The sequence below is a fragment of the Enhydra lutris genome, unplaced genomic scaffold (assembly GCF_002288905.1).
Source record: "Enhydra lutris kenyoni isolate GAN:26980312 unplaced genomic scaffold, ASM228890v2 scaffoldscaffold5, whole genome shotgun sequence".
In the NCBI taxonomy this organism is placed as follows: domain Eukaryota; kingdom Metazoa; phylum Chordata; class Mammalia; order Carnivora; family Mustelidae; genus Enhydra; species Enhydra lutris.
Window position 1 is genome coordinate 48,093,781 of NW_019154089.1, and position 19,451 is coordinate 48,113,231.

General features: G+C 33.4%; 1 protein-coding gene across 1 annotated transcript in view; it reads left to right on the forward strand.

Moving 5' to 3' along the window:
• The window catches only part of LOC111140909 (RPTOR independent companion of MTOR complex 2), a 134,092-nt gene that overhangs the window by 60,789 nt on the left and 53,852 nt on the right, over positions 1-19,451 (forward strand). Inside the window, exons 6-9 of the mRNA XM_022493171.1 lie at positions 6,123-6,186; positions 9,999-10,125; positions 13,092-13,261; positions 18,463-18,530. Of these exons, the coding sequence (XP_022348879.1) occupies positions 6,123-6,186; positions 9,999-10,125; positions 13,092-13,261; positions 18,463-18,530 (429 nt within the window). The remainder of the gene's footprint in view (positions 1-6,122; positions 6,187-9,998; positions 10,126-13,091; positions 13,262-18,462; positions 18,531-19,451) is intronic.

Genomic DNA, 19,451 nt, shown 5'->3' on the forward strand with positions numbered 1-19,451 from the left:
TTTGTAGCTAAGTTCATGAGAGGTGGTATTGGCCTATATTTTTTCCTTCTTCTAATGTCCTTGTTTAGGTGTGGTATCAGGATTTTTTTTTTTTCTTTGTAAAACAACTGGGGAAATGTTACCCTATTTTTATATTTTCTGGAAGAATGTATGTAAGATGGGTTTTATTATTTTTTCCTACATGGTTAGTAGAATTCACCAGTGAATCTGTCTGGGCATAGGGCTTTCTTTCTTAGGAAGTGTTTTTGTTTTGTTTTTTAAGATTTTATTATTTATTTGTCAGAGAGCATACAGGTAGGGGGAACAGCAGACAGAGGAAGAAGCAGGCTCCCCATTGAGCAAGGAGCCCAATGTGGGGCTCTATCCCAGGACCCTAGGATAATGACCTGAGCCCAAGGCAGCCGATTAAACCTATCGAGCCACGCAGGCCTCCCTTTTTAAGGAAGTTTTAAGATTATGGATTCTGTTTCTTCAGCAGATACAGTACTATTCAGATTTTCTCCTTTTGTTAGTCATTTTGAAGCTATGTTACTACATTCATATTTATAATTGTTAAACCTTTACATTGGACTAATCTTTTTATAGTTATGAAATGTCCCTTTTTATTCCTGGTAATACTTCTGAGTATGCATGTTATATTAAAATGGCTATACTCACTTTGATTTAGGGCTTGCAGGGTATATGTTTTACCATCCTTTTACTTTCTATTGTTTATGTCCTTACGTTTAAATTTCTGGCCTATAAACATCATATAGATTTTTTTTTTGTTCATTTTTAAATCTAGTTTGACTATCTAATTTGTCTTCTAATTGGAATATTTAGACTGTGTCTAGTGGATTTTTATATGTATGTTCTGTGGGCTTTATGCACTGTAATTTTATGTATGTTTATGAGTTTTTTCATCTTGTTAATTTTCTCATATACTTGAGTTTATTTGCTGTCTTGAGATTTGTCACATCTGTTCTTTGTCCTTATGTTTCTCCTTTTCTGTTTCTTTTGGAATTGTCAAGATTTTCTTTTCCTCCTCTATTAATACCTTGGTTATAAAATATTTTCTTCTTTTCGCAGTTGATATTAAGGTTTAGTATTTTATTAAAACCAGAACAGTGCAGGAAACCTCTTACAGTTTATATCATCTTCTTTCTGCTTTTTATATTATTGCTGTTGCTTTTATTTCTACATATATTTATAACCCTACAAGATAGTTTTGTTGTTGTTTTAAACTGGAACTACTGATACATACATATATATATTTTTTAAGATTTTGTTTATTTATTTGACAGACAGTGACAGAGGGAACACAAGCAGGGGGAGTGAGAGTGGGAGGCAGAGGCCTCCTGCTGAGCAGGGAACCTGATACGGGGCTCCATCCCAGGACCCTGGGATCACGACCCTAGCCAAAGGCAGTTGCTTAACCAACTGAGCCACCCAGGCGCCCCTATTGATACATATTTTTAAAGATTATTTATTTGAGAGAGAGAGAGCATGGGGGGAGGGGCAGAGGGAGAGAATTTTAAGCAGGCTCCCTGCTGAGTGTGGAGCCCAGTGCAGGGCTCCATCTCACAACCCATGAGATTATGACCTGAGCTGAAACCAAGAGTCAGACGCTTAAACCTGTTGAGGTGTTCCTAAACGGGAACTTTAGACATTTACCTATATTATTTACGCATTCCAGTATCCTTCCTTCTGGCCTTTGTAAATTTTCATTCATCTTACATCACTTTCTATTTGATAAATTTCCTTTACTGTTCCTTTTAGTGCAGGTCTACTCAAGATAAATTCTTTCACCTTTTTTTTTTTTTTTTTTGGTCTGTAAATGCCTCTATTTTGCCTTGATATTTGAAAGCTATTTTTATGATTGGTTCCTATTTTTTATGCTTTATATAAGTTATTATCTTCTGGGTTTTTTTTTTTTAAATTTTATTTTTTATAAACATATATTTTTATCCCCAGGGGTACAGGTCTGTGAATCGCCAGGTTTACACACTTCACAGCACTCACCATAGCGCACATACCCTCCCCAATGTCCATAATCCCACCCCCCCAACCCCCCTCCCCCCATCAACCCTCAGTTTGTTTTCTGAGATTAAGAGTCACTTATGGTTTGTCTCCCTCCCAATCCCATCTTGTTTCATTTACTCTTCTCCTACCCCCTTAACCCCCCATGTTGCATCTCCTCTCCCTCATATCAGGGAGATCATATGATAGTTGTCTTTCTCCGACTGACTTATTTTGCTAAGCATGATACCCTCTAGTTCCATCCACGTCGTCGCAAATGGCAAGAGTTCATTTCTTTTGATGGCTGCATAGTATTCCATTGTGTATATATACCACATCTTCCTTATCCATTCGTCTGTTGATGGACATCTAGGTTCTTTCCATAGTTTGGCTATTGTAGACATTGCTGCTATAAACATTTGGGTGCACGTGCCCCTTCGGATCACCACGTTTGTATCTTTAGGGTAAATACCCAGCAGTGCAATTGCTGGGTCATAGGGTAGTTCTATTTTCAACATTTTGAGGAACCTCCATGCTGTTTTCCAGAGTGGTTGCACCAGCTTGCATTCCCACCAACAGTGTAGGAGGGTTCCCCTTTCTCCACATCCTCGCCAGCATCTGTCATTTCCTGACTTGTTAATTTTAGCCATTCTGACTGGTGTGAGGTGATACCTCATTGTGGTTTTGATTTGTATTTCCCTGATGCCGAGTGATGTGGAGTACTTTTTCATGTGTCTGTTGGCCATCTGGATGTCTTCTTTGCAGAAATGTCTGTTCATGTCCTCTGCCCATTTCTTGATTGGATTATTTGTTCTTTGGGTGTTGAGTTTGCTAAGTTCTTTATAGATTTTGGATACTAGCCCTTTATCTGATATGTCATTTGCAAATATCTTCTCCCATTCTGTCAGTTGTCTTTTGGTTTTGTTAACTGTTTCCTTTGCTGTGCTTCTGGGTTTTTTTGTTGTTGTTGTTTTGTTTTTTTAACCTGGTGAACAGCAAGTAGTCTCTTACTGCTTCTTCTGGCTACTTTAAAGGTTTTCTTCTGTTTTAGTCACTCATTCTTCTCTCATATCCTCTCATACTCCAGTTATATAGTATTGAATCTGTTCACTGTCTCACATGTCTCTGATGTTATTTTCAGTTTTTATTGTTAATTTTTGGCTTCAATGTGTTTACTTTCTACTCACCTGTTTTTTCCTCCATCCTGCTATTAAATCTCTTCAAGTTTTAATTTCAGTTACTCTATTTCTATCTTTTGTTTTACTCTTATTTTAAAGATTCCAGGTCGCTGCTTTCTTTTTCCATGTTTCCCCCTATTTACTTGATCATATTTCTCATAGTGATTTATAGGCTTCTTAGGACAACACCAATATGTGACTCACCTGTGTTCTATTTCTGTTGCTGTTCTCTTTTCTTGGTTTTTAGTTACTTGGTCCTTTATTATTTTTTTTAATTAATTAATTAATTTATTTAAATAAACATATAATGTATTTTTATCCCCAGGGGTACAGGTCTGTGAATCGCCAGGTTTACACATTTCACAGCACTCATCATAGCACATACCCTCCCCAATGTCCATATCCCCACCACCCTCTCCGGTCTCCCCCCACCCCCCAGCAACCCTCAGTCTGTTTTTTGAGATTGAGTCTTTTATGGTTTGTCTCCCTCCCAATCCCATCTTCTTTCATTTTTTCTTTTCCTACCCCCCAAACTCCCCACATTGCATCTCCACTTCCTCATATCAGGAAGATCATATGATAGTTGTCTTTCTCCGATTGACTTATTTCACTAAGCATAATACCCTCTAGTTCCATCCATGTCGTCGCAAATGGCAAGATTTCATTTCTTTTGATGACTTGGCTCTTTATTTTAAAGTATACCTCATGTTATTACATGATTGGATGTGAACATTGCATATTCAGAATATTTTACTCTGGATCATGCTGTTTTCCTCTTAAGAGAGTTAAGCTTTATTCTATAATGTTGGCTTATAACTGATTTTGTTTAGTTTTAGCTTTCTCTTTGATCTAAGGAATGGCTGTTTGGGACCTCAAATGACAATTGGTGATGTTGAACAGAACCTCTTCACCTTGACCAGCCTTAAGCTAAAATATCTATCTGGAGTGTTACGTACCTGCTCAAATTTCTGCTTACTTCCTTAACTTCCTAGGAGTAGCTTTTTGTTTGGTTCCTTGGATTTCTTTTTGTTTTTGTTTTTGTTTTTTTCCACCCATCTTGATACTATATTTATTTATTTATTATTTATTTTTCAGCATAGCACATACCCTCCCACATCACCCAGCTACCCCATCCCTCCCACCCTTCTCCCCTCCAGCAACCCTCAGTTTATTTCCTGAGATTATATCTCCCTCACTGATTTCATCTTGTTTCATTTTTCCCTCCTTTCCCCCTATGATCCTCTGTCTTGTTTCTCAGATTCCTCATATCAGTGAGATCATATGATAATTGTCTTTCTCTGATTAACTTATTTCGGTTAGCATAATAGTTCCGTCCACATCATTACAAATGGCAAGATTTCTTTTTTTGATGGCTGCATAGTATTCCTGTGTGTGTGTGTGTGTGTGTGTGTGTGTGTGTACGTGTGTGTACACACCACATCTTCTTTGTCTACTCATCTGTTGATGGAAATCTAGGCTCTTTCCATAGTTTGAGTATTGTGGACATTGCTGCTATAAACATTTGGGTGCATGTGCCACATCAGATTACTACAGTTGTATCTTTGGGTAAATACCCAGTAGTACAGTTGCTGGGTCGTAGGGCAGTTCTATTTTCAACTTTTTGAGGAACCTCTGTACTGTTTTCCAGAGTGGCTGCATGAGCTCACATTCCTACCAGCAGTGTAGGAGGGTTCCACATTCTCCACATCTCTGTTTTGCACAGCATAGAGATTTGCAAGTGCCTTGGAGAGGAGATTGCATGAAGATTTGCATTCACTTTCCTATGTTTTCTTTTCTTTGGGATTTTTTTCCGTCCATTCATGGCCACATTGGCTGCATTAAAGTTCATTCTGTCTTTCCAGTCTAGAAAGATTTTTGCTTTCTGCCAAGACTCTATTCCTCTAAAACGGGATTGACAGGTGCCCCTAGGGACAAAGCCTGGTTGGATGTGGAGCTTGTGCATGTCTTTCTAGGGATCCATTGCCCTTTTAACAGTTTTCACAAGTATATTGTTTACCCTTTACAGTTGTCTTTGGCTAGAGGGATGGTCTGATCCAGCCTCTCTGTTGTGGCCACAAATTGAATTCTGTTATTTCTTTATAAAATTGTTTTTAGATTTTATTGCATTCAGATAGAAGAAATTCTTCTTTGAGAAGCAAACTATATGTATTGATTAGAATAGTGAACTACCATAAGTAAAAATTATTTGGCTACATAAACCAAAAACTCTTAAAAATTGAGTAATTTAATAAATTTTACAGAGAAGTGTTAGTTAAGTGATATGTGATTGACCACTAATTTTTGAAGTGCATTTATAAAATTATATTTGGTAAAATAGAATTATTGTGGCTACTATATAAGACTTTTAACATCATAATATATAAAATGTAGGTCCTGGTTAAAATCACTTTTTTTTAAAAAAATGGCTCTACACTCAGTGTGGAGCCCAACACGGCTTAAATTCACAACCCTGAGATCAAGACCTGAGCTGAGATCAAGAGTCAGTTGCTCATCCGACAGATACACCCATATGACCCTAAAAAATCACATTTCAACTAAAACAAGGTGGAAATTTTTTTCTTCACAATTTTTATAAAATTATGAATTTTTATCAAAAATAGGTGAATTGTTTTTTTCAGTAGATTTCTGATACTTTATATGTATGTTTATTGTTTCTCTATTTTTGATGTATATAATTCTGTAAATTATTTATTGTAGTCTTTTCTGGAGTTTTAAATGAAATAATTTTGAAATGCCTTATTATAACAAATATTTATCACAAGAGAACTGAATGTAAGTTAAAATAAATGTCTGCTAGTTTTAAAATCATGTTAAAATTTAAAAATACCATATTAATATTATGAAGATGGGTCTGATCTGGTGGTATTATAAAAAATTGTTTAATAAGATTTTTATCAATAATTAAATATTTTGTGTATTATTTAGGTGCATTGACATACAGCAGAGCAACGAGGTAGAGAGGACCCAAGCACTTCGATTAGTCAGAAAGGTATGCTCTATGTCTGAGAGAGAAGGCAGATTTTTGGTGTTTACGTTAAGTATTTTACATTTTTAGATTTAGACTATTTTGTGAAATCTTTATATTAAAATTAAACATTAAACATTTTTGTTAAAATTATATGAGGTGAATAGGCCTGTTAGAGTTAAGCATAAATATTTTGTGTAATTATTCTGTGTGATTGGGGACAGCTAGGACAATATTTTTTAATAAAATATTCACTGTAAGGAATAGAGTTGTTCCCCCACCCCATCCCCCTACCCATTATCTGGAGTTTCAGTTACCTTAGGTCAACCGTGGTTTTCCTTCTGCCGTATGGTTAGAAGGTCTGTAGTAGACTAATGTTACGTCACAATACTTACATCTTCACCTCACTCATCTCATCACATAGGAATTTTATCATCTCACATCACCACAAGAAGGGTGAATACAGTACAATAAGCTATTTTGAGAGAGAGAGAGACCCTATTCATAGAAATTTTATTATAGTATATTACAGTTCTATTTTATTGTTATTGTTACTAATCTCTTGCTGTGCCTAATTTATGAGTTAAACTTATTGTAGATATGTATGTACAGTAAAAAAAAAATAGTATACTTGACTTTTGAACTTCATGGGTCTACTTATGTAAATTTTTTTCTATAAATATAGAACTGTAAATATATTATCTCTTATGATTTTCTTAACATTTTCTTTAGCTTCCTTTATTGTAAGAACATAGTCTATAAAACATACAGAATATGTGTTAACTGTTTATGTTATCAGTAAGGCTTTCAGTCAACAGTAGACTTTTAGTATAGTTTGTATATAGAGTTCAGTACTGTCTGTGGTTTCAATATCCACTTGGGGGTCTTGAAACATATCCTGCATGGATAAGATAGTGGGGAAGAACTACTGTATTTCTTCCTTAGTAGACACGTAAATGAAATTACTGCTTTTTTGATGTAGTGTTGGAGAAAGAGGATTACTTGTTTCCCACTCTACTTTTCTCTTACTTGTATGCATGGAGTTAATACCATTAAAAGAATGTCACAGAGTGTTACAAGCTGGTTTTGGGGTCAAATTTAGGTAGAGTCCATAGCAGTTTCAATAAGCAGTTCAGACCATTTTACAGGATAGGTCAGAATCTAAATTCTGCATTAGAGCGTGGTAAGGATAACCCATAATGCTTCTATTGAGAGGTTTTCAAGGAATTTTTTGTTGTTAATTAATGTGATAGCCTCATGGCAAAATACTGAACTAACAGTTAACTTGGTAAGGACAGTTATGTATGAATTTTTTCATGTTTCATCCTAAGTATCCTGTTTAATCCTAAACATTTATGAGACTTATCCAGTATATGGTTGCTTTAATGTAAAAACATCAAAAATTATTTAAAAAAATAAAATTTTTAACCCTTCTCTTTACTCCCCTTTGAATTCAGTACATACTTCAGAATGGTAGAGTGTTGAATTTGTACATTAACTAGATCTCCTCTTTTTCCCTTTTATTTCAATTGTCCAGCTTGGGGTTAGTAATAATACCCACAGGTGAGCATAGTAAGGAAGAGGTAAATGGGTGAATGGCTTAAAAGAAATGTACAATTCTAATAAGAGTAATATTGAAAATAGATTACAGTATTTCTGTCAGTGGGTAAAGTGTCATATTGAGGCTATGATTTCACTCCTCAAATTTTTTGTTTCTAAGATTTTATTTATTTGACATAGAGAGATCACAAGTTGGCAGAGAGGCAGGCAGAGAGAGAGGGGGAAGCAGGCTCCCTGCTGAGCAGAGAGCCCGAAGGGGGGTTTGATCCCAGGACCCTGAGATCATGACCTGAGCTGAAGGCAGAGGCTTAACCCACTGAGCCACCCAGGCACCCCTTATAAAATGTTTTGGCACATTACAATTTAGTTTGTAAACAGCCCAGTAGAAGTAAATAGACCCTTAACAATTTAATAATGCTATTGCAAAAATATTATTTTCTTCTGTTATCTTCTAAAACACAGAGTAATTTGAGGCAGATAACATTTGTGAATCTAAAGGCAGGAAAATTGCTTATACCTGATGGTAGGATGTAGACTCAGAGGAAGAATTGTGGTGCAGGGTTCCTCCTTGGTTTAGCTAAAAGAAGATAGAATTAAGAGGAAGCATACTTGCTGAATGAATAGTGACCTCTATTGGTTAGAGGAACTGTAATTTTTGTAGTATTTTTTTAAAAGATTTTATTTATTTATTTAGAGAGAGAGACAGCGAGAGAGGAAACATAAGCAGGGGGAGTGTGAGAGGGAGAAGCAGGGTCCAGGGAGCCTTATGGGGCACTCGATCTCAGGACCCTGGGATCATGACCTGAGCCAAAGGCAGATGCTTAATGACTGAGCCACCCAGACGCTCCTCAGTAGTATTTTTTTAACAACCAAAGCACATATTTCTTTTTTTCAGCAACATCTTGGCAAGAGCTAGTAGAAATTAATGTTAATGTTATAATGGCTAGGTCACGATGGTTTTTTTGTATGCATTTAAAAAGTTTTAAAATTTTCTATGTAAGTATTAATCTTCTTTATTTTAAAGAAAAGGTAGAAACATTTGTTGCTTTAGGATAACTTTTCCATGAATAATTAAGGAATATTCATGGGTTTTTCTTCCTTTTTCACCTATCTTCACTTGTCTAATTCATTTGGAAGATTTTTTTATTTCCATGCTCATTTTCAGTGTCTTTGATTTTTTTTTTTTTTTTTCCCTTTCTCTCCAGTCTAGAGAATCTCTCCTGGTTTTTGTCTTTCTCTTCTTCTGTATAATTTTCCCACTTTTCAGCTGTTACTACTCTTTATCCCCTTGAAATTCTATTCACTGCCTGCCTAATTTAAGCCATCAGTTTTCCTTCTATATTATTTCTTTATTCATATACCAAGAGATTAACATAGCACATATTTTTTACAGTTGAAGGGGATTCATTTAAGGAATTACTTGCCCTTGATACATAGGTTTATAAATCCAATAACATCTAATACAGATCAATTATCCCTACTCAGAGACCTATTATTTTGGAAATTGTTCACCTACCAGGCTTTGTTTATTAAACAGTCATTAACTACATAATTTGTTTTCTTCCTAATTTCCAAACTGAAGATAATGTTATCTATTTTCACTGTTACAAATATATTATTGCCAATTAAACTTTTCATTTAAATAAGATTTATCCAAAGTTTTGTCACCAGAAACATACTATTTGCATCATGCTTTTTGAAATATTAAACATTGATTATGGATTACTAATTTTACCTTTTGGCATAGCAACAAGTGATGGTTAGAGGGAGATTATTAGACATCTGTTGCAGTAAAGTGAGGAAGAATGAGGGCCCAAATTAGAGTTTGATGGGAGAGAGAATATGGATAGTGAATAAATTGGTAGGACAGGACTTGGTGGCTATATATGGGGAAGATTTAGGAATGGAGTAGTACAGTAGTGTGTTAACAGCTGTTGTTACCACTGACTTCCTGTGTCTAGGTACTGTAAAGTTGTATTAAATATAGTTCCTATTTGAGAGAACTTAGAATCTCAGAAACGTTAAATATTGTCATTTAATTGATTTATAGTCTGAATTATTAGGGGAAAATAGCCAACATTTTCCCATAATTATAATTATTAACATTTATTGCATCAATTAGTAACCCTTAGAAATGTTCTTATGAAGAAGATTAAAACTGATGTCTGGATCTTATAAATGTTCTGTGGTTATAAACACCTCGCTCTGAACAGAATAGGGTTTAAACATGTGTTATGAAGTAAATAACTTCTTTTTCTGATTCCTCCCTGTTACAGATGATTACTGTGAATGCTTCCTTGTTTCCTAGCTCTGTGGCCAACTCATTAATAGCAGTTGGAAATGACGGACTTCAAGAAAGAGACAGAATGGTCCGAGCATGCATTGCTATTATCTGTGAACTAGGTCAGAATTCTCTTCAAGTCATGAAAATGAAGCATTTTAGGAATATATATATATATATATATATATATATATATATATATGAATGTAACATTTTTTAATGTGAACTGGGTCAGAATTTTCTCCAAGTAATAAAAATAAAGTGCTTTAGAACAAATATAAGAATATAAGATATAACATTTTAAAATGCCTTTCATACATGAATTCTTAGTTATTGCTACAAAGATATGAAAAATTTAGTTCATAGGAATATAAGAATTGTCCAGATTCCAGTGTTGAGAATAAAATTGGTTCTCAGACATTAGTTAACCACACTATATTTTGATGTGGGTTAAAAAACAATCTATTATACATTAAAAAAAATCTAAATGTAAAACAAAGAGTGACGTGGGGAAAAACAAAAAAATGGATGAGCATTTAACTGATGATTGTAAAGAAAAGGAGTCTTGAGTTATCAAAAGAAATGAACAGATTTCAGCAGGTATAGATTTTGTTAAAAGGAAACAAACCAACAAAAAAACGCTCAGTGCTGGAGCAAACAAAAAATAAATGTTACAAACATGATAGGTGAGTGACTTATTTATATGCAAATCAAAGAAAAATAAATAATTCTTGAAGAAACATGACTAATCAACATATTTAAAAAGTTCAACCTCACTTAAAACCAAAAAAATACACTTTTAAATGATAAGAGATGATTTTTCCCACCAAAAGTAGAGCTCATGTAGGTTACATTCACTCTTGGTATAATAAAGTTAATAACAAAATCATAAACTAAATTTAAGAGAATCAAACCCTATTATTGAAGATTTAAAACTTCCATTCACAGTATATACTTATTTAAAGACTTACTAAAGTCAGAAAGTTAATCAAGGACATTTTGAAAATAATAAAAATTTGACATGTCAGTATATGCGATGCTTGGAAAGCTGTATTCAGAGTTAACTTACATAAAACGCTTTTATAACTAAGCAAAAAGCAATGAAAATAAGTGCATGAGCCCAAGAAATAAAAAAAAGGAAAGAAAATCAGCTTTACGGTAAGCAGGAGGAAAGCAACCATGAAATTAAGAGTCCTAATTAGAGAACAAGATTGATAATTTAAAATAATCTGTTAGTTGGAGAGAAACATACATGGGTACCCAAAGATGCACTAATGTTTGAAAAACATGGAAGTCAGAGAAACACAGGATAAATATACAAATGAGGAAGAAAGAAATAGGAATTTTTTAAAATTATGAAATAATTTTTATAAATATTTGAAAATCTTGTTGAAATGAATGGGTTTTTGGAGGAAATTTTATTTCCAGTTAACTCAAAAAGTAGAAAACATAATAAGATAAAAACCATAGAAGTACTTGTTGAAATAATTGCCTTCAAAAAGACTTATTCAGGTAGTTTTGTCTTTAAAAAATTGTTCCAAGGAACAGAGTTCTTATATAATGTAAGCTAACTGAAAGTATTAAAATATGGAAACCTACCAATTTTTTAATGAAACTATCATTTTATGTGTATATACACATAGATATACCCACACCTATACACATATATAAAATAATTAAAACCTTTTTTGTTAACATTCTAGAATATTTCAGATCAGTACTGTATTATTCTTAATGGTAGATTTCTATAAGTACTATAAACTTTTAATTCCTAATTAAATTAGTATTGCTAAAAACTTTCAGCAGGTTAGTAAATTAAAATAGTAAAGGATGTTTACATATTGTAGATGATGTATCTAGAAAACTCTGAATCAGCTGAAAAACAGAACTTAACTAATTCAAGACAGTAGAAATGTGAAAATACAGATAGATTTATTTTGTGTTTCATGATAAAATTAGTAAATATATTAGAAAAAAATACTATTTCCAGAGTAGAAAAGGAAACTATGTATCACAAAACTTAGTAAGAAATGTATGACTTGTGCCTGTGTTTGGGGAGATACTTTTTACATTTGAATTTGTCAAGTTAATTCTTAATAATGTAGAAATGAGAACATTGGTTGTGTAGTAGAGGGGATACTGATTGAAAAGTGGTATGAGGGAACTTTCTAGGATGATGAAATTTCTGTATCTTGATCGGATATTGGTTATAAGAATATAAAAATTCAAAATTTATTGAACTGTTCTGTTAAAATCTGTGAATTTTACTCTATGTAATTATACATACCTCAATGTAGAAAAAAAATAGAAGCAGCCTAATTCTAAAATAAGGCTAGAATAAACAGATATCCAACCATAAGAACATTTTTGAGAAACAATAATGAAGGGAAGGGAAAGGTTTTTTTGTTTTGTTTTGTTTTTTTTATATAAAAACTTACTAAGCTAGGTGATTAAGAGAAAAATGAAAAGAAATTGAGTTACAGACTATGGTATATAGGGAATTAGTATATCAGAAGAATAAAAATCAGTTTGTGAAGCATGCTAGGATAATTGATTAAACGTTTAGAAAAAGATTGAGTTTATCAGTCTTAAGCAAAGCTCAGTTTCCTGAGATTGAAAGCTGGAATGTTAATCATGAGCTCAGTTAAAACACATAGATGTATGTGTGGGCATGATCAGAAAAGGCCTGATCTCTGAAGTAAGGGAGGAGTTTCTGAGTTTAAAATCTAAGATTAAAATCCAAAGTTAAATTGCAAAGCAGATGAAAGATTTGAAATAGATGAAAAGCTAACATATTCCCATTAAATGAACAACTTCTTGCAGTTGATAGGAAAGAAAAACCATTGCAGTAAAATATGGACAAAGAATATAAAAAAGCAATTCAGAGACATTAAAGAAAAATGAGGGTTTCGGGAAGAGTATATTCAGTGACTCTTATTAGATACATTTATTCATGTTTTAAATGTCTTTGACTAGAAAGTTTTTCAAATCAGAAAGGAAGTTGTTTCACCATAAAATTCCAGAGTTCTGATTACTTTTTATTAGATATCCACTACATACTTTATTAAGTTTTTCTTTTTTATTTTAGCACTTCAGAATCCAGAGGTGGTGGCCCTTCGAGGTGGACTAAACACCATCCTGAAAAATGTGATCGACTGTCAGTTAAGTCGAATAAATGAGGCCCTAATTACTACAATTTTGCACCTCCTTAATCATCCAAAGACCCGACAATATGTGCGAGCTGATGTAGAGTTGGAGGTAGGAACTTTAATATCCTTTTCTAGTTTTACAGTATGACTTTAAATACATACCTACTTTTGCTTTGAAATTTTAAAGTTAATAGATGCAGCACAAAGTTAATTACCAAACATAAATTAAGACTGACTTTTCCTCAGCAGTATTTTTATAGTTCATTCCATTTGGACTGATTTGGAAATACTATTCTCAAGAATATTTCATCAATATATAAAGTGAAGTTTATTTTTTTATTATCTGTGAAAACTTTATTAAGCCAATTATAGCACAAGTAAAGTTGCATATACATTTTCCTGCTTATTTAAGAGAACCGTTTCTTTTTAAGAACTTTAGTATGTTAACTGTGTGAATAGCTCCTGCTAATTATACACTATTTATTTATTAACCCATGCTAAAATTCTCTGAACTTAGAGGTACTTGTTAGCAACTAATGACCATATATACTTGAAAGAAAAAGAATACGTATCTTTTCTTTTTAAAATATAGTGCAATTGAATTTTTTTAGTATTTCAGTGTTTTTTTGCAGTTAGTCTGAAATAATAAGACTGCTTTGTACTCTTTTTTATAATAAAGTGTGTAGTGGAGGTTAGAACAGAATTACTGCAAACTGATCTTATAGTTTATCTGTGTGAATGCACTACATTGTTGTCCATTGTAGATACCATTCAGAGTAAGATTAAACTAAGGATTTGTTTATATTTGGGTATGAAATTATGCAAAATATAAAAGATAAATTGTTCTCTAGCATGTTTTTCTAAATCATTATATGGAATTTGTCTTCAGTCTTACAGTTCTGGTTTTATTAAGGCCAGTAGAAGTACTTGAGATTATAAAAGTGACAGCTTTTATCATAAACTAATAAATAAGTAAAATTTTCTTCTCAATAAGTGATTTCAAATACATTCATTATTCATGGGAGTCCATTGGGAATAAACTAGCATTTTTGATGTTTTATAGTATGTTTAGCCTGAATTTTTTTTAATCAGGTAGAACTCTAATTTTAGGATTGGTGAGATGATTATAATAAAGGCCTGTTTTTTTATTCCTATGTAATTATAAAACAAATTAGCCAAGCCTTTATTAAATAAATTAAAAAAAAACCACAAAAGAATATGGTAGACATTTAAGTACAGGAGTGTCTTTGCTTATGTATCTATTTCTTTAAAACCACAAATGTTTGTTCTTTACTCCTCTAACAAGATTTCCCCAAAATAGCATAGTGATTTAGAGCATAGACTTTGGACTATACAGATCTGGTTTTGATTTTTTTGCTCCTGTAATGTACTAGCTTTATGACTTGGACAAGTTATGAGCCTCTCTTGGACCCATTTTTTTCTTAGGTAAAAGGAAGGTCATGGTTTTCATTTTAAAGAATTATTGTGAACAATAAATACTGTCATAATAATAGTAGTTGTAATAACACCAGCTAACACTCATGTAATGCTTATAATGAGTTAGTATTTCCAGGCACTTTACATATATTGATTCTAATCTGCATAAAATTCTGATCTTTGTACTTCAGTACCTAGCACATAGTAAATATTCAACAAATACTCTTTACCTTAGATATCATTCTTAATCATCCACTTTAATATCATCATCTTCATTTTATAATCACTAAGAGAATATTATCCTCATTTTTATTAATTATATTTTACAAAATTTGATTCTAAATTTATCAATTTAGAATTTATCATTTATAAATTATCATTTATCATAATTTATCATATCATATAATTTATCAATTTATCATATATTTATATCATAAATTATCATTTATCAATTTATAAACTTATCAATTTGATTTCCATTTCTCCATACAAAGGAACTATTTTCAGTGCTGCTGTCTCTGTTGTTAGGCTCAGGTCTGTCTTCCTCTTAAAAATCCCTTTTTAAATTTATTCTCGCTTTAATTTCTGCTATCTGTGATATGTTTTGACCTCAGACAGAAAAATGTGTGGATTTAATATAATGTATATAATGTATATAATATAGACAGTCTATAAGGGTTGTAAATCAATTGTAATTTTTTATAGTAATTTTTAAAAACTTTATCTTTTAAAGTTACACTTCAGAGTAGAATAAATTCGATCACTCATAGTATCTGCTATGGAAACTACAAAACTGGAATAATTGGGGCACCTGGATGGCTCAGTGGGTTAAAGCCTCTGCCTTTGGCTCAGGTCATGATCCCAGGGTCCTGGAATCGAGCCCCGCGTCGGGCTTTCTGCTCCGCGGGGAGCCTGCTTCCTCCCCTCTCTCTCTCTGCCTGCGTCTCTGCCTGCTTGTGATCTCTCTCTCTCTGTCAAATAAAAAAAAACAAAAAACAAAAAAAACCTGGAATAATTATGAAACTCATATATTTAAAGCAGCATAGAGCTATGAAAGCAATAAGAGCCAGAAAGAGTGGAATTTGTGAGAGGGAAGATTCTTTGAGTTGCCCTGAAGATCTACAGATGCTTTTCTGGATGGGTAGCTAAAGATTTAAGTTCAAAACTTAAGAAATACGTAGAAAAGATTCCCAGTCTCTATTGCTAAGGAGAAAAATATTTGCTAAGTTCTCTATTGAAAATCCTGGAAGACCATACTTGAGGAACGAGGGAAAACCAAAGGTATCCTCAGTCTTCTCAAAATTACAGTGTAGTCTCAATTTAACACAGTTGGTGATAAAGATAAGGTGATCAGCCCCCCACCTTACTCTACCTAACAGAGGAAAGGATAAACCATTTCTGATGGAGGTAACATCATTTGGAATATTCACAGTGTCTGACATTCACTTACTAATTTGATTGAATGTCATGCAAAAAGATATGACCATTTGACTAAACACCCAAAAGAAAAACATTCTACAGAACCCTACTCACAGGTGATCCAGATAGTGCAGTTAGAGGGAAAGAGTTTAAAACAACCATGGATGTTATTTTAAACAACACCCAGGATGCCTGGGTGACAGTTGGTTAAGGGTCCGACTCTTGGTTTCAGCTCAGGTCATGATCTCAGGGTTGTGAGATCCAGCCTCACAGCACAGCGTCTGCTTAAGACTATCTCACTCTCTCTGCTTCTCACATTCCGTGCTCACTCTCACGTTCTCTTTTTTGCTGTCTCTCAAAGCAGTCTTAAAAATAAATAAATAAAACAACCATGTGTAATTTGTTCAGGAAAATTAAGAAAAAAGGAAGAAAATGATGAAATAATGGTGAATTTGAACAGATAATTGAAATACATAAATGATTTCAGTGGAAGTTGTAGTACTGAAAAATACTTGAAATTCTGAACTCAATGAAAAATGCATTTTGGACAAGAAGGTATTAGTAAACTAGAGGAAAAGTCAATAAAAATATCCAGGGTAAAGCACAGAGAGGAAAAAGAAAGAAATGAATAGAACACACAGAAGTGATAAGATATAATTTTGTCTTTGGAGAAGAAAGAGAAAATGGGCAGAAGCAAATATCCAAAGAGACAATGGCCAGGACTTTTGTTTCTGAAACTGATGAAACTTTATGCTCACAAAACTCACAAAACTCCGAATAAGATAATAGAAAGAAAACATGTAGGCACATCATGGTAAGATTGTTGAAAACCAAGATAAATAAAAATCTTGAAAACAGCTTAAGGGGGAGAAAAAAAAAAAAACATGTTACTTTCAAAGGAATATGTCTGATAGCTGATTCCCAACTCTTGAAAACTAGAAGACAGTAAAATGGCATCTTTAGAGCACCGAAAGGAGAACATGCCAGCCTAACCCAAAGAAAATGTCTTTCAAAAACAAAGGTAAAATAAAAGATTTTTTGAGACTAAAAAAAAGACCAAATAGAATGTAAAGAAACACTACTCTTTCTTGGATTCTCTGTCGCTGTCAATTAGCACATCGTGCATGAGCCCTCTTGAAACAGGTCCTCCAGCTCCAGTCAAGGCTTCAGGTGACTGTAGCCTGACCAGTATTTTGACTGCAATCTTAATGAGGGCCCCAAACCGTAACTGCATAGCTAAGCCTGTCATAGATGGCTGTCTCCCAGGAACCATATGAGATAATAAATATTTATTGTTGCTTAAAAAATGACACACACGGGGCACCTGGGTGGCTCAGTGGGTTAAAGCTTCTGCCTTCGGCTCAGGTCATGGTCTCAGGGTCCTGGGATCGAGCCCCGCATCAGGCTCTCTGCTCGGCGAGGAGCCTGCTTCCTCCTCTCTCTCTGCCTGCCTCTCTGCCTACTTGTGATCTCTCTCTCTCTCTGTCAAACAAATAAATAGATTAAAAAAAAAATGACACACACAAAGAATAAAAGAGTAGAGGGAGTCCTCAAGGGGAAAATGATCTAAGACAAACGAAGAAATTTAGGAAGAAAAGAGTAGTGACAGAAAAGGCATATATATGACTAAATATAAAAGAATACTGATTGTCGAAAGCAATTTTAATAATGTCTTATGTATTTTAAGTTATATTTAACATTAAAAGTTAGATCACAATAATGCAGTAGGCATGGTGAGAGAGTTGATAAATGAGATATAGTGGTTAAAAGTTTAAAATAAGTGACTTTAGCAAGATTGTTAAATACAAGGATAATACACCAAATAACTTGGATTTTTTTATACTAGTACCCAAAAGAGGGTGTAATAGATCACTTAATAATGTTCAAAATAAGCAAAACTAAGTCATGGTTTTAAAAGTCAGGATAATAATTTTGGGTTAGGTGGTGACTGAATTTAGGAATAAGGAGGCTTTAAGGATTCTAATGTCTTCTTCATCTGGTGCTAGTTAGAGGGATGGACTTAGTTTGAGAAAATGCACCAAACCTTAGATTCATGGGTTGTGCATCCAAAATTTAATTGGTACATTAAAAATACTCAAATTGGGCACCTAGGTGGCTCAGTCTAGTCTCCTTCTGCTCAGGCCATGATCCCAGGGTCCTGGGATTGAGGCCACATCTGGCTCCCTGCAGGGAGCCTGCTTCTCCATCTCCCATTGTTCTTCCCCCTGCTCATGCTCTCTTGCTTTGTCAGATAAATAAAATCTTAAAATAAAATTAAAAATCACGCATACATTCCTTGATTCCTTGATGATGAGTTTGAAGAATCAAGTTTCTCAAACAGCATACCCAATAAAGATACAGAGAAGTGAAATTAATTTTAGCTTGTTACAGGAAGGATGTGTTTTATAATAAACACTAAATTTTTTCTTCTTTTTCTCCTTTTTTTTTTATTAGCGAATTTTAGCACCCTATACTGATTTTCACTACAGACACAGTCCAGATACAGCTGAAGGACAACTCAAGTAAGTACCATTTGTTTCTAGTAATTTATAAGGTAGTGTGTATGTTGCTGTTAAAGCTTTTAGGTTTGTCTGATTGCATGTAGAGTTAGAGCAATGAGAGTTTAAGTAAATTTCCTCAATGAGAGTTTAAGTAAATTTTCACTAATAGGAAATTTATGTTGTGGTGCTCATAATTAGCTGAGGTTTAAAAAGTTAAAAAGTTATGAGAAATTTAAAGACTCCGAATTTCTTATTTAAAATAATGTAAGATAGATTGCAATAAAAACCTAGATCTTTAATTATTTTTCTATTGTACGTATTTTTAGCATAATTATATTAGGAGACTTAAGAGAATGAAACAACAGGGAATAGAATGAAGAGCCGCCTTAACAAAGGGACTGAGCAGAAAGATACTCTGTAGAATTTTGAAAGTAAGGTTAGTGGGAAAGTGAAAGGAGATAAAGTAAAGGTTGTTTTCTAGGAATGAGGTAGAGTAATTTTCAACATCATTTTGGAGAGAAAAGCCCATGTTTGTGAGGTATTTTGGGATAACTATAAATTGATTTAGAGATCAGTGTATTAACATATCTGTAAAGATTTTGCAGATGGTGCGATGATAATAAATGTGCTATGAAGTGTTTTTCTAGTAGGATTATTGAATGACAGACATAAGCACTTATTTAATAGATAGAATATAACTTAAAATTCTTAAGTTTTAGAATATTGTGAAACGGGATATTTTTATTGTTTTTCATTTTTCATTGTTTTTCATTTTTATGGAAGATAGTGGTTTTATGTCTTTTTTTTTTAATTTTATTTTTTATAAACATATAATATATTTTTATCCCCAGGAGTACAGGTCTGTGAATCGCCAGGTTTACACACTTCACAGCACTCACCATAGCACATACCCTCCCCAGTGTCCATAATCCCACCCCCCCC